Source organism: Gallus gallus, chromosome 8 (genome assembly GCF_016699485.2).
Source record: "Gallus gallus isolate bGalGal1 chromosome 8, bGalGal1.mat.broiler.GRCg7b, whole genome shotgun sequence".
In the NCBI taxonomy this organism is placed as follows: Eukaryota; Metazoa; Chordata; class Aves; order Galliformes; family Phasianidae; genus Gallus; species Gallus gallus.
In genome coordinates, this window is record NC_052539.1 from 4508631 (window position 1) to 4523059 (window position 14429).

A 14429-nucleotide genomic window follows, 5' to 3' on the forward strand; every position below is an offset into this window, starting at 1 on the left:
TGTTTGTATTAAGGTCAACGTTACACTTTGTGGCCTTTCTTGGTCTGATTTCCTAGCTCTCACTTGGAAAAATTAGGTATGTTGACACTTGGAGTCTCTTGTTTTTGGAGATAATCCTCATGCTTTTAATTTCTGCACCACTGAAATCCCATTCCAGGTATAGCAAGTCCCTGTTTCTTCATAAAAATACAAGGTAAAGATGAACAATATAGAGAACACATGGTAGCTCACTCCAGCCCTGTGTTACGCATGTACACCAATGTTATTTCCCATTTTGCTTACCCCAAGGGGGGGGAGGGACCTTTAGGAAACTGCACACAGCAATATTAAGTCCCTTACCATAGAAAAGCAAAGTTACAGCTGTCTGTGAATCAGCATTTTAAACACAAGGTACATTCTCACAACTGCACTAATAGCTACTTGAGCATTTGCAGGCATGAGAAGCACCTAGCAAGTATGAACGGCACTAAGTGTGTGCCTGCCTTCCATGTTCCAATCCACTGCCTTCAAACACAACCAAACACGCCTCATGAGAGCACGATGGCAGCGTTGAGAAGAATGCAGTTTGACAGCTCGCTGATGTAAGCGGTTCCGACATAATAAGCTACGTCCAACATCTTACTTCCCCAAATCCTTCCCAGTCTAATCCCCACCTCAAACATGATGCTGCAAGTCTGCCAAGAGCCCTCTAAGCCAGGGAGGGGACTGAGCATTCTTTCAGCGTAAGCATGCACACACAGGAACACCCGAGCCCTGCTGCAACAGACAGCAGGCAGACTGACAGCTGCCATCCAGCTCTGCCCAAGCATCAGGAATGAGAAGGCACAGAAGCCAAGGCCACGTAGAACCAGACCTTCTGTGGGAAGGCAGACTGAGCACCCTTCAGAACCACTGGTACTGTGCTTTCCCCTCACGCCTCCCTGTTTTTTTAGTGTTCATTCAATGGGCTTCCTTAGCCACGAAGTGGGAAGCGATACAGTCCATAAGAAAATTCTCGCCACATAACACAGCACCACCGCCAAGCTTTCCTTAAGTCTCCCCCAAAGAATGAATATGAAAAGCTACGTGCAAATTTACTGAGAACAGAATCTCTCCTCACTTCAGTGAGCACAGCAGCTCCTGCAGCCGTATGCACGGACCTGGCCTCTCCTTCCCCACAGGAGCAATGTTCTAACACCCACGTGTGAGCAAGCAGCCCCAATGCCAGACAGCGCCGATCCATCAATCCATCAGTTGCACTGTCTCAGGCACAAGGTGTGTTTCAGCTGAGTGCAAAACACCACACATAGCTGCCAACACATCGTGACCTAACGGGGATACAGAAGCTTTCAGGAGTTCCATCCTTGCTAAGTATGACTCAAAATAGCAGACATTATTAAATCGCACAAAGAACAAAGAAATTTAAACACGGGACTTTTAGTATCATCCTTAATGTATTTCAAAGCTCTTTCCATTAATATGCCATGAACTTTTCAGTTTGGTACGTGTAAAAGCAAAAGCTGCAAGTCCAAACATGGAGGGGAAAAAAAGATGTTGACCTTTGCAGGGCAGGCACACACTGCGGCTCTCTGTTGAAGCAGAGGTTTGCTCACCCCTATGGGAACGGCAGGCAGCACTTGGCGCTATACAAACTGGCTAAGGCCTGCTGATGGCTGTCAGCCCTTTGAAAGAGAGCCCATTGAAATTCAAAGGTGCAGGTGGTTTTGGGATGGCAGCATACACACCCTGTGAAGGCCCATCCAGCTCTCACCTCTATCCCAGCCCTCCACAGGGAGGCAGGGGCAGCAGGCTTCCAGGAGCTGCACCGCATTATATACTGATACATTACTATTACATACTGATATTGCCATTGATAACCACTCCTACAGGCGTAAGCATCAAGCTGAGGGTAAACAACTGCTAAGAAAAATGAATTGCACAAGCTGCAGCTGACCAAAACCAGACCTAAACTTGCAAAATCCAAAGGGAAGGGCAGTTCTTCCACAACCTGATCTTCCCAGAGGAAAGCCAAAGCTTTCCTACCCAAAGACTCCATACAAGAACAGTGACATTTGCACAAAACTCAGATCAAACACATCTGTCCTCTAAAAGATTCCAGAGTTTTCTTAAACCCTCCCCAAACGAGACGCATTTCTGGACACCAGGGAGTGAAGCAGTTCGACAGAGTCTAGAGATGACATCCCAGACAGTTGTTTTTCCTTTGCTTAAAATTACAAGAAGCTCTCACGAGTGCACTGATCGCCGGGACTCCCTTGAATGCAAAGGGAATGGTTCCTCCACTGACATTTCCCATACCCTTCAGAGGGTTGTATTACCAACAGGTGCAGAAGCAGCAGCACCCAGCAGCTAGAAGGAAGGTGTCCCTGCCACGCAGCACTTCCCTGCTGCACATCCACAGGAGCAGCTCAGAACAGCCCTCTGCAAGAGATGGGGGGGATGTGGATCACAGCAGGATGGAGAAGTGGGAGAGGTGCCCATCTGATGGCTGCAGATCCCACCTTCTTCATAAGAGTTTTGGATTCACCAATTAAAAAGGGAGATAAGTTGTGAAGGGGTGAAGAATGAAGAAGTGGTTTGCCTTCCACAAACCCTGCAGGTCTCTGCATGCCTCACTGCTAAAAAGCAAGGAGGACTGAATCTCACTCTCCATCCTCACAAGGGCACACCCCCAGCCAGCAGCAGGCTGCTGCTCAGCCACTGAAGAGACAGGGAAAGGAGGAGTGAACCTTCGTCCTCTCCCAGTTATGCAGTGGGATCAATCTATTTATCGGAAGAGTTCAACAAGATAGAAATGCACTTAAAAGGACTCAGGGAAGGAAGGAAAGGTCAGAAAAAGACTGGGCTTTCAGGAGAGCAACACTGCTTCACCCAGCCAGATGAAAGGCACTGGCAAGGCACAGGTTGCTTGAGCACAGCCTCCCTGCACACAGCACTGCTTCTGCATGTGAATTGGAAATAAACATCGATAAACACACTGCAGAGCTGCTAATATTCCTTACTGCTCATTTAAAAAAAAAAAGGAGACATTCCATTTATTAGAAGCCACTTATTCTCACAGAAAAGGAGCATGCATTAGCAAGAATATTTTAAGTTCTGATGGTTCTCTAAGGCAGAAGGAAGCTGAAGATGCACCTACAGGCACAGACCAAGCGCAGTTGCTGCCAGAACAGCACTGACACCACCTCTTTTCCTACCACTATCCACCAACTTAACAACGTTCTCACATCCCAGGTTCGTGTGCTGACAGCCACCTGAAAGCAGAGCTTTTTTTGCAAAGCCTTTACCGATCACGTTGTTCCTTTGCAATTAATACAGGATTTTAGCATCTCGGCCACTCTTTGTAAACAACGTGCTCTCCCAGGTGTCCCGTAACTGGAACGCTACACAAAACACAGGAGTTACTTCACTTACAAGACGAGCCCAACACAAACGTACTTCTGACAATGCCAAATTCCTTAACTCCAAAAAACAAGATGTCAGTTCTTGCAGTTTAAAGTATTGCTTTCCCATTTCTTCAATGCATGAGCATGCAGAGGCTGCAAAGGCAAGCTGCAGCTGGGCCACGTGCTTTTGATAGCTCTTCCTCCCTCCCTGGCAAGAGTCCCCACGTACCCTATTGCAGGGCACAGAGTGGGACAGCAGGCACGAGTCCCACCCCAAAGGTGCAGAACAGAGCATGCAGCTCCAAGCGACCCCTGCTAACACACTTCTGCACCAAGGTCGTGGCCTAACAGACTCTCCCTGCACTGTCCACATGTACTTATTTACTTCCATACTCGAGTTCTAGGAAAAGAACCCTAAAATCTGATGGCGACCACGAAGACTACAGGAGGATAGTAAAATAGCCATACACTACATTAGGCCTCAAGGCTTTTAGAGCCTGTAGTAAAGTTTAACCTGGATCTCTTTGAAGATTTCCTCCCTTCTTGTTGCCGTGGGCTCAACACTGCAACGATGGGCTCAGAATTGTCAGCAGCTGCTCTGCACCAACTCCCCACGTTCAACTCACTGTAAATGCAATGCAGTGCCAAGGAGCGGATTTTTTGCATAAATTTAACAAGAGGAATTTGCCCTAAATCACTGTACAGCTATCAGCCAACTCCCAGACATTTCGTAACGCATTTTTAATAGGCTTCAACAGTATCCTGATTACCATTCCAAAATCCATCCAAGCCAAGTTGTTGCCTTTGAACACCTCCTTCAAGTAGTTGGAACGACTTGCTGATATTTCAATCTAAAACAGCTTAAGCCATTTCAATGAACATTTTCACTCCTCTGAGCAAGTTCCCTGCATGAGTTTGGGGATCAGTGTGCCCATCCCACCAGCTCAGTGTTTTCCCAAAGAACTGCCAGAAACTGTGATGGGCTCTCAGCTCTATGACTGTTCTCAGCTGGAAGAGATGAGAGCTTCAATGCTCAGAGCTACTGCCCTCCCCAGGCAGAGGTGTGCCAGCACCTGTCTGTGCTAGCTGCAGAAGAAGCTGTCCATCCTCACCTTCACTCGTGGAAGCGAAAGGGAACAAAAGCAAAAAAAGCATTCTGGAAAACACAGCGAACAGCAAGAACGGTGAAGAACTAATAACAGGTTAGAGAAAGTTTCATCTTCTGGTGTGCCTAAGTGCTGAAGCCAGGCACATCACACAGCCACCTCGCAGGGCGCACACGTGGCATGCTGCTTATTGCTTGTATAACAAGCAAACTAATTTGAAGTTTCTAGGACAAAGCTTTCCGAAGATGTGGCATTTCCCAAACTCTTTGAAAATCAATGAGGGTAAATAATGGAGACGTGTTTTAATTTAAGACACCGGAGCCCATCTGTGTGCAGCGCCCTCCAACCTGAACAGGCACATTCAACCCAGACTTTAAGAGCCCAACAGTTCCCATGCAGCTTTTGTCCCAGTTTCACCTACAGAGCAAAAGCATTTCCAAACAAGACGCTCTGTATCCAGCAATACACTTTTCATTCTAAAATAAGCAGCGTGAAGCAGGAGTTTAGGTTATAGGAACAGCGTCTAAATCACCTTCCTTCTTCCTGCCACAAATCACATACACATTGTGCTTCCTTCAGCACTACGCTTTTGGGGGACATTTACGTATTCACAAGGGGAGTCCCCACATGAAGCTGTGAGCACCACGACACACGAGTTACCCCAGCAGCACCCATGCAGACCATGAGAGCAGCCTGCTGCCAGCCGCACACCGCTGAGGACTTCTGTGCCAAGAGAAGCACTGCACTCTAGAGCGCAAGACCTGTGCTATCCTCAATCCATCTCATTCTCCAGCTCTGCCACTCAGCACCCTATGAACAGATGCGAGCTGGAGGTTTAAGCAAGAAGCCAACGATAGGGCCAGTAACTGCTCCGTTAGCAGAGCCTGTGCTCCTGTGATCTCTAATCTGACTGACCTCGCTGCTGCCTGTACCGGGCAGAGGAGGCAAACGAACACCAGCGATGTTATCAGGCTGCCAGCACAACAGTCTTTCACAGCTCTTCTTGCGTTGCAGAAGCATTCAGTAAGCACTCCCTGGAAAACGTACAGGGCTATAAGCACAATCCAAAGACCAGGAAACCTAACCCACTCTCTTTCATTAAGATTTGCCTAAATCCTCACATTTAAGCTGCTACAGAGAGGAACTCCAAGTAACACTGAAATGTAGGCGTGTATAAGCACTAGCCCTGGCCATGCCATGCCCAGCCTGACCTGCTCGGACTGCAGGCACACCTCTCATGACAGCTCCCAGAGTCGGAGCACTCCAGGGCTTCCCAGCACACACCGCAGCCGCTCGCTCACTTTGCTACAGGCCTTCCTGCTCTGCTGCAGCACACTCATGGGCAGCTACAACCGAAGAACCCTGGCGCACACATGCACTTTATTCCCACTCTCCTTTTATTCACACTTGCAAAGCTGAGACTTATTAAAGGGTTCACAAAAGCTCCGCAGATCTGGATGTCAAAGCACTTTCCAGAACAGAATGAACCATAGAAAGACAAATTAGCACACGCATGATTTCTTTATTAAATGCATAGCTAACATGGTAAACAAATGCTGACGGTAGGCAAAAGCTGACATCAGAACAATGTGCACAGGATCCTGCTCAAACAGCTGTCAGGGCTGGTCTCACACAGCGCCAACCAGGAGCTTCCATATCTCCTCCAAGTATTCAGCTCCCTCTGCATCAGCAAACTATGAAACACCGCAAGTTTTAGAAGTGTTTTTTACATAATGAGCATGCACCGAAAGGGGTTAGCAAAACAAAAAACACTGCAAATTCAGAACAGGAGTCATTTGTCACACAGTTCGAGCTGCAATCTGCACAGAAGTATTATTTTTAGAGCTGTGTATTCCAAGCCCTACTTTCATAGAAAATATTTATCTAAAACCTCACAGCTATTCCACTCTTCTGAACCCCCCACTACAGCCTCACTGGCTCAGGCTTCCCAGAAAGCTGTGTTTGCCCCATGAGGTTTGCTTCAGGAAGTCTTAAGAACTGTAACAGTGACCCCGCACTCCCAACGTGCGCCATGCAGCCTCTATTGAAAAGGCACCGGCTGATGAGTCCCTGAACTCAACCTTCTTGCTTCCGAATGCTTCCTAATAGCCAGCCACGTTTTTCAGCTGACTGGAAAGCTGTCAAATCACTGCCATCAGTCACCTTTATCCAAATGGGTATTTCTCCATCGGAGAAACTATTTCAAGTTTAATTTTACCAAATAAAGGAAGCAAGCACCTATCCAGGAATAAGATCAAAGTCCAAGGTAAGAAGAAGAACAAGTGGCCTTGAGAGCATTCTTACAGTGATTCTGTTTGTCCCACGTTTTCCTGCTTTGTTTCACTTTGCTCACCTGCTGCCCATGACTTTGACCTGTAAGAAGAGCCCCGCTCCTGCTAGCATTTACATCCTTTCAAGGTTACACTTCAAGATGACTACATTTAAGGACTCAACATCTGCCACTCATACCAATATCTGTAACACAGTCAAAGCTTTCCATTTACTACTTTAAGAGCTGCATAAGGGCTCGGGTGAATAAAGGTGACCATCTTCTATTTGGGAAAAAGTAAAATGCACTTATCGTGGTTACGTAGCTCAGCAACAACGCAGGACTGGAAGACTTTGACACTTCCCAGCTACACACCTGACGTGGCTGCTGAAACAAAGCTGCAGTGTCATTCAGCAAACAGAACCTTAAACTATCTCACATGAATTAGCATTTGTGCAACAGACCAGAGATCTTGAGTTGTAACCTCACCAACAGCTGAATTAATCGAGCAGCTCCTTAATAAGAAGGGTGAACGTGCTGAACGCAATCTGAATTTCAATAGCAAGAGCTTTGGGACACACAGTGCAAGCTGACATCAGTCACGACTGCTTGAAAGAGTGATCCTTTATAAGAGTAAGAACAACATCTCAATGCAGTTTTTCTCCTAAACATACACAAGAAGAATGCAAGGTTGTCTTCACAGCCCAAGCATCTTATTAGAAGAGCTCGCTACACGTGATATTCTTTTATCCACATGAAACAGATGCCTGATCTTTTTTCTCTGTTGTAACAGGAGATTAAAAAACAACAGAAGAGGCACTCCATCTATCTGCTGTTAAAACGAGAACAGCGCCTCTAACAACGTATCTCATGGCAGAAACAGAGAGAAAGAAAAATATCTTTTCCTGATAAGAATCCAAACAGAAAAGCACCGTCTGTGAGTAGGTATGTAACCCTCCAGCAGTGCCCCAACGCTGCCTGGAGACAGACAAACCAGGTTTGCAGTCAGATCAGCACAGCCAGGAGGAGCTTTTTGCTTCTTTTAAAGCTTTGCTAAACAGAAACAAGGAAACTGAGCTTGCAGGTTGTTTTCATACTCACTGCGTTGTCTCCTGAAACCAGAAGCGCGATGACACAAACCAAGAGCTGGACAACCCACTCATGCAAGTGGCAGCGACAGTTTTGCAACCGGCTGGGTACAGACAGGTGTCCGGGCTTCCCCACGGCCACCCGGGGAGGCTCAGCTGAGACAGCCACAAGTTTCAAGAGCACTTCAACATTACTCTTTAGCAGAGCATTCAAACAGCCCGCAGGAAGCGTTAGCTCGACCCATCGGACCCCTCCAGCAGCTGCTGCCGCTCGGGCTGCTCACAGCTGCTGCGGGCACACTGCTGGAACCGCCAGCACTGCTCCACCTCACAGGGCTCGAAGCAGGCCAAAGTTTAAGCATCTCGCGACTATTTTCTCCTAACACCGTGTTGTAGCAAAAGGTCGTTTCTTGAGAATGCAGAGAAACAAAGCACGCGAGCTGCTGGAGAAGGTACGGCTGAGGAAAACAGCTTCAAAAGCAATCAAAGCGAAAAACGAACGGAGCTTTTAACTTCAACACAACGCGACCCAAAGCAGCCGCAGAAAACCGTTGTGAAGAACGAGGCGCTGCGACCCCCCAGAGAACGCGGCCAAAGTTCGGTGTGAAGGGAAAGAAACCGGGAAACAAACCGACACCGGAGGGGCACGGAGCATAACGGCAGAAGGAACACGGAACGCACGGCGCAGCCCCCGGACCGCGCAGCCCATCCGCTCTTGCCGGGGCCGCGCCGGCCCTCCCTTCCCGCCGAGCCCCTTCTTCTCCCACCCGGCCGCCGCGCTCGGGCCAGGCCGGGACTCACCAGAGCAGGGCGCAGAGGAAGAGGCAGGAGCCCAGGGCCAGGAGCCGGCGGGGCGGCTCCCTCATCGTCTCCCCGGTCTACCTGCCGCGGCCGGGGAGAGGCGGCGCATCCTCCCCGCCGGAGGGAGCGCGGGGGAAGTGCGGAAAGCGGCCGCTGAGGTGCGCGGCCGTTAACGCGGCTCCGCTGCGGCGCGAGCGCGGCCGTTACTGCCGGGTGGCCCCTCCCCCTGCCCCTCAGCCCCTCACGCGCTGAGCTGGAAGGATACGCGTCACTCTCCGCGCCCCGCCGCCACCAATCGCCTGCGCGACTGGGGTAGGCCCCGCCCCCTCGCCGTCCGTTGCCGGCGAGGATTGGCTCCTCCCTGCAACAGCGGCGGCGAATCAGGGAGCGGACCTCTCTTCCCCCGCCCTCCCAAGGGCCTCTCTGAGGTGTCCGCGTAGGCCGGGCCGTTGTAGAGCGAGACACCGTTATCACAGGGGGCGGCTGGCGGCATGCCCGCGAGGAACGGGAGGCACTGCTGCCCCCGGGGCGAGAGACGCGTTAAGGAACGACGTTCTTCTCTGACCCGGCTTTTTCTTTTTTTGTTCTTTTATCAGGCATCTCTGCCAGCCGCCCCGCCGAGGCGAGCGCTGATTGGTGGTTACTGAGGCCCCCAGCAGAAAAGCCGCCCGAAGGCGGGCGGTGGAAGAACTTCAGTTCCCGGCAGGCCGCGCGGGGCGTGGCGCGGGGGCTGCTGGGAGCTGTAGTTCCGGGCGGGAGGCGGCAGCCCTGCGGCGGGCGCGTGAGGCCGGCGGCCATTTTGCTGCGGGCGCCAGTGAGCCCGAGGGGGCTGCGGGGGTCGGGTCTCAGTGCTAGCAGCTCGTGGGTGTGCGGGCACAGAGCGTGCCAGAGAAACGTTATGAGTTTTTAAATGATTTATTCACTAAATAAAGAGTAAGGGTGGACCCACCGGTGTGATGGCGATGGGTTTCCCCAGCGCTGTCCTTTCTGAGGTGATATTCAGAGCCCTGACGCACACGGGTGAATGAGTCACGAGTGCTGTGCTGGAAATGTGTGTGTGTCAGGGCCCCGAGCACCGAGGGCAGCCCTGCCCTGCCCACGGTTGCATGCTGTCTGCCTTTCTGTGCTGCCATACCTTCCTGCAGGGTCAGGAGATAAGGCAGTGGATGACCACGCTGGGGCTATTTGCAGCAGAACTACTCAGCCTCCTCCTGCAAAGGGCAATGTTGCAGGAGAGCAGCGCTCACCGTCAGAACATGCTGCCAAGTGAGACAACGGCATTTCTAGGAGGAGGGTGGCCCTTTGTTATAATGCCCTCTTGGAAATGCGTACCAAGCTCCAAGTTCTTCCTTTAGGTAAAACCAATGTGCAGTCCTCCAGCTGAGCCCCAGCGAGGTGCCTCGGCGGTGGGAATTTCCTCACAACTTCCTCAGTGCCTTTGGTAACAGCACATGTTGCACCCACAGCTGTTATAACTATGCCACGCGTGCCCAAAATCATCCTGAAAAGGCTGAGGAGAGGTGCTGACATGTGAGCCTTGGCCACAGCTGCCTCCTTCAGGTCCCTCCATGGCAGGGACTTTTGATCGCAGAAGGAAAGGCTTTGAAGCCACATTTGCTCAGCCCGTATGGCTGCTTTGGGCTGGCACAGCTCCCACACGCGTTACAGTCCACTTATCAGCAGGGGATTAATCACATGCAGCTTAGACCAAACACAATTAAAGAGCAGTCAGGGAGGACAGATCATTTCAGGAAATCATGACAGTGACCAGGCAGGATCCTGGAGAAAAACTTTCTCGAGTCACTCCCCACGAGGTACAATGTATGCCTGAAGACCTTCAGGGCCATCAGTGAGGCAGAGGCTGCAGGTCATCAGCCCTGACATATCAGCATGGCTCAGCGCTCACTAAGCTTGCATCTCAAACAACGATAAGATGAAGAATGTAATGGTAAAAAACAAGGCAGATTACCCAATCTCCCTGCTGGAGCCTATAATTAACTCTGAGAACAATGTACATAGGTGATCTAGGAGCAAATATTTGCTTGGGAGTCTTAAAAAGTGCTGCAGAAGGTTGAGCAGCGCCCACAGCCGCATTTTCCCTTCCCATCATCTCAGTTGCTTTGGCTGGAAGTGGGTGGCTGGAAGGATTGCTGCAGCTGCACCGTGCGCTGTGTTTGGTGGCTGTCCCTTCTCTCACATGGAGAAGACCATGAGGAGAGAGCGCAGTGAGGGCAGTGCCAAGAACCAGGCTGCTGCGCTGAGATGAAGCTCTCAGCTGGGGCTATTGTGTTTCAGCAATTCCAAGCATTTGTTTGCTGAAAATGCTAATTTTCAGCCTGATCTCTGATTTATCATAGAATATCCACACCTTCTATTCACAAAGGTATCTTTTTTTTTTTCCCCCAAGTGTTTTTCCTTTCTTAACGCGTGATTTAATTTGCACAAGGCTCCTTCCTTTTCTGATTATTAATCTTGGCTCCTTACCGGTTAAAATAAAACAAATCTCTCCTAAGCCTCTTCTGACAACGCAACTTTTGTCTGAGTTTTCCTTCCAGATGCAATATCCTGTTTAATTTCCTGACCGTTTCTTGCTTAGTGAAGGAAGAGCTATAAATTGCAAGATTGCTTCAGATAACTTCCTCTAACTTCAGCTGAACCATTCCCCATCAGGGGAGAATCCAGCAAAACAGTGTAAAACTTTTAAAAGCAATCCTGAAATACCTGGGTAGCCAAAACCTTCCAGGGCTCACAGTGAGGGGGAGTGAGCTGTGCAAGAAGTGGGATTGGAATCCTTTTCCTTGCGGAGCTAAAGAGGAGAAACTCTGCCTCCAGCACAGCTGATAGCTGCTGCTTCACCCTGAGACACAGGGCTTTGGTTAGGGAGATGTCACCATGGCACGGGGCCCCACGGCTATCAGTAGCACTGGTTCTGTGTTCTGATACGATCCCAAATGTGCACGCATGCTGATTTCCCACAGCCGTCCTCTGTGTTGCTTCAAGCTTGTAGCATGGCACACTGTGCTGCTGGGCTGCCAGACTCCTGGATGTGAGACAACGGTCACAGTGACCCTGATTAAATGGCAGATACAGCGGGGTAGGGTCACTGAGAGGCAGTGCCTCAATGTGCAGAGCCTCGTTATGTTTGCTTAATGCAGGGCAGCACTGAGCACTGCTGGATATCACTTGTTCCATCTCCTCAGCCCCTGCACCATCCGCAGGGACCCTGCCTGACCACAATGACTTGAGACCAACGGCTTTCCTGGGGTGGTCCTATTTGATCCTAAAGGATGCTCACAGTTTGTTACCCCGAGATGAGGCAGTGAGCCATTCCCTCACTCTGAACACAAACCTGTCCCCACAGTTACGTTTGTCCCCAAGCAGCCTCCCACGTCTGCATGCTTTTGTACTGTTTTTCCTTTGCACAGAAGAGATGACCCTCATCTGGGTGTGCGGCCACACTGAGCGTGGTAAGCAGCTCTCACAGGCAGAGGGAGTGGGGACTGCAATCAGTGATGTTTGGCAGGGACTGCATGACCCCGTGTGGGAGAGTGACTGCTTTCATCTCTGGCCAGCTGGCCCTGATCTAGAGCCTTGATGTCTGGCACAGGTGGACTGTGGCACGGTCCCACAGCTCCTAAAGCCCTGATACACATGTGCCTGGGGAAGGTGAGGGGCAGAGGTAATGCCAGGGGGTCCAGAGAAGCTTCCACATGCTTCTGCATCCCAGCACAGTCAAAGCAGATGAGTGACCGGTGTGACACCTCCTGGGCTCCTGCCACTGCCTTGGCAATGTCCCATTCGCAACCCAGCCAAGGGAACATCCCTGGCCCTGCAGGCCTGGCTGACTCCATTGCAGAAGCTGCTGCTCTGCCCCAGCTGTGCCATCCAGCTGCTGGAGCCACCCTCTGTCCCCACCTGGGAAGAGAGAAACTAAATCTCATCACAGAAACTGAGAAATGGTAGAATTTTGCTTTGGAGGTGTAGGCCTATTTTTTGTCTCTATTTCTGGGAGGACAGCATGGCCTGAAGCTGCCCACAACAAGCTGAGGGGCCAGGGGAGCACCCAGCACCGCAACATGGTGCCTGTTTCCCTTCCATGCCCTAATGCAAATTGAGGGCAAAGCAGCAGTGGCACATCTGTCATTTTGTCAAGGCAAAACCAAACCTGTGAGCACCCCAGGGCTGGGGCCGTCCCCAACAGCTCCTTAGTAGTGGCACAAGGAACACACAAGATGTAAGCCAGACAGGAGTAAGGGATAAGAAGGGCTGTCAGAATGCACATTTTGTTGAGGTTGGTGCCTGCACAGCCCATGGACTGGGCAGAGCCATTGGCACCATGCCCACAACTGCTTTCAGCTCGCATTTCTGACACAGCCCCATCTGTGCTTCCTACAAAAGATGACTTGTCTGCATACTCACTCTATTTTGTCCAGTCTCCTCTGGTCTATTTCTGGCTTTCTTTGTACTTATGCAGCCAAAGAACAAAAACTTCCCCTGGGCAGACATTAAGAACCTCGTGGGGAGGCACAGTGTCCCTTCACACTGCTGTGTCTCAGAGCTGTTGGGAGGAACCGACTGCTGGATGAGACTGGAGCTGGCAAGCACCCCCAAACGGTGTGTGTCTGCTTTCCTCCCCCCAGGGGGTGACTTTTGGTGAGTTTTACCTCTTACAGCTCTCCATGTGTTGTCACCAATCATGGAAGAGCTGAATCAGCACCTCAAATCCCATCCTCACACTTCAACTTTATGGCAAAACGAAGGGGAACGCAGTCAGATCCCTGTATGCTATGGATGTGCCACGTACAGCGTGGGTTGAGCTGAGGTTACCTGGGCAGCTGACACTTGGCTTCCTCCCATATGGTGCTGCCCAACCTGCAGCTGGCAGGGCACAACCTTGACATCATACTTGGAGGCAGTTTCCTAGGGACTTGAAAAGAAAAAAAAAATCATTAAAAAAAAAAGCCAATGAAAAAGCAAAAACTTTCCCACCACCTTCACTGCACAGAGATCCCCTTCAAAACAGGAACCAGTTGTCCCCTGCCCTCAAGCTGGCTGGGAATCCCAGCAGGACCACCTTGTTCTCCTCCCTGGTGCCGGGAGAGTTTGGCCATGGGGTTTCACAGCTATGTGCTGACCTCTGGGGAATGCCAGCATCGGGGAGCTCAGATTCACAGCCAGAGGTCACATCCCTGTGTGTGCGTCCTTCCAAAGCGCAGCCCTGCTGCCCCAGCTCCACAACACCTTTTCCATCCTTCTCCCCTGCCGCTGGCTCAGCAAACCTCACCCTGCAGACCACAGTCCTCCAAACTTCCCAGGTGCTGGCAGATGCTGAGGAGGAGCTCACAGGCCTCATGAGTGGCTCCAGGAAGGTCTGGTCAAGAAGACCACTCCCTGGCTAGCATAAGAGAGCCCAGGAGCATCTGTCCTTAGCACAGCCTGCCCACAGCAAGGGCATCTCTGCCACACAGGGCATGCTGGCATCTCCCTGGCACCAGGATGTGGCCCTGGATCCAGGACCCCAGGCAATCAGCCATGTGAGCCCCAGCATCCCTCCCCAGCAGCTCTGTAGTTGTGGGTCTGCTCATAGCTTAAGGGCTGGTGTCAAAGAATCACTGAATGGCTTGGGTTGGAAGGGAACTTAAAGATCACCTAGTTCCATCCCCCCACCTCCATGCACGGGACTTAAATCCCTAAATAGGTGCTTGCAGGAGGGCAGCCACAGCAAATGCTTTGGGGCCATGTAAGGCAGGAGACGGTCTCTGGTCATGGAAAAATTCAGCTG

The 14429-nt window shown here is 50.8% G+C and overlaps 1 protein-coding gene across 5 annotated transcripts in view; it reads right to left on the reverse strand.

Moving 5' to 3' along the window:
- The window catches only part of SUCO (SUN domain containing ossification factor), a 38822-nt gene extending 29942 nt beyond the window's left edge, over positions 1-8880 (reverse strand). For all 5 annotated transcript variants that reach the window (XM_004943187.4, XM_004943185.4, XM_004943186.4 and 2 more), the window contains exon 1: positions 8648-8880. In XM_004943187.4, coding sequence (XP_004943244.3) covers positions 8648-8712 — 65 coding nt within the window. In that variant the 5' untranslated portion in view covers positions 8713-8880. The remainder of the gene's footprint in view (positions 1-8647) is intronic.
- Positions 8881-14429: the final 5549 nt, after the last annotated feature.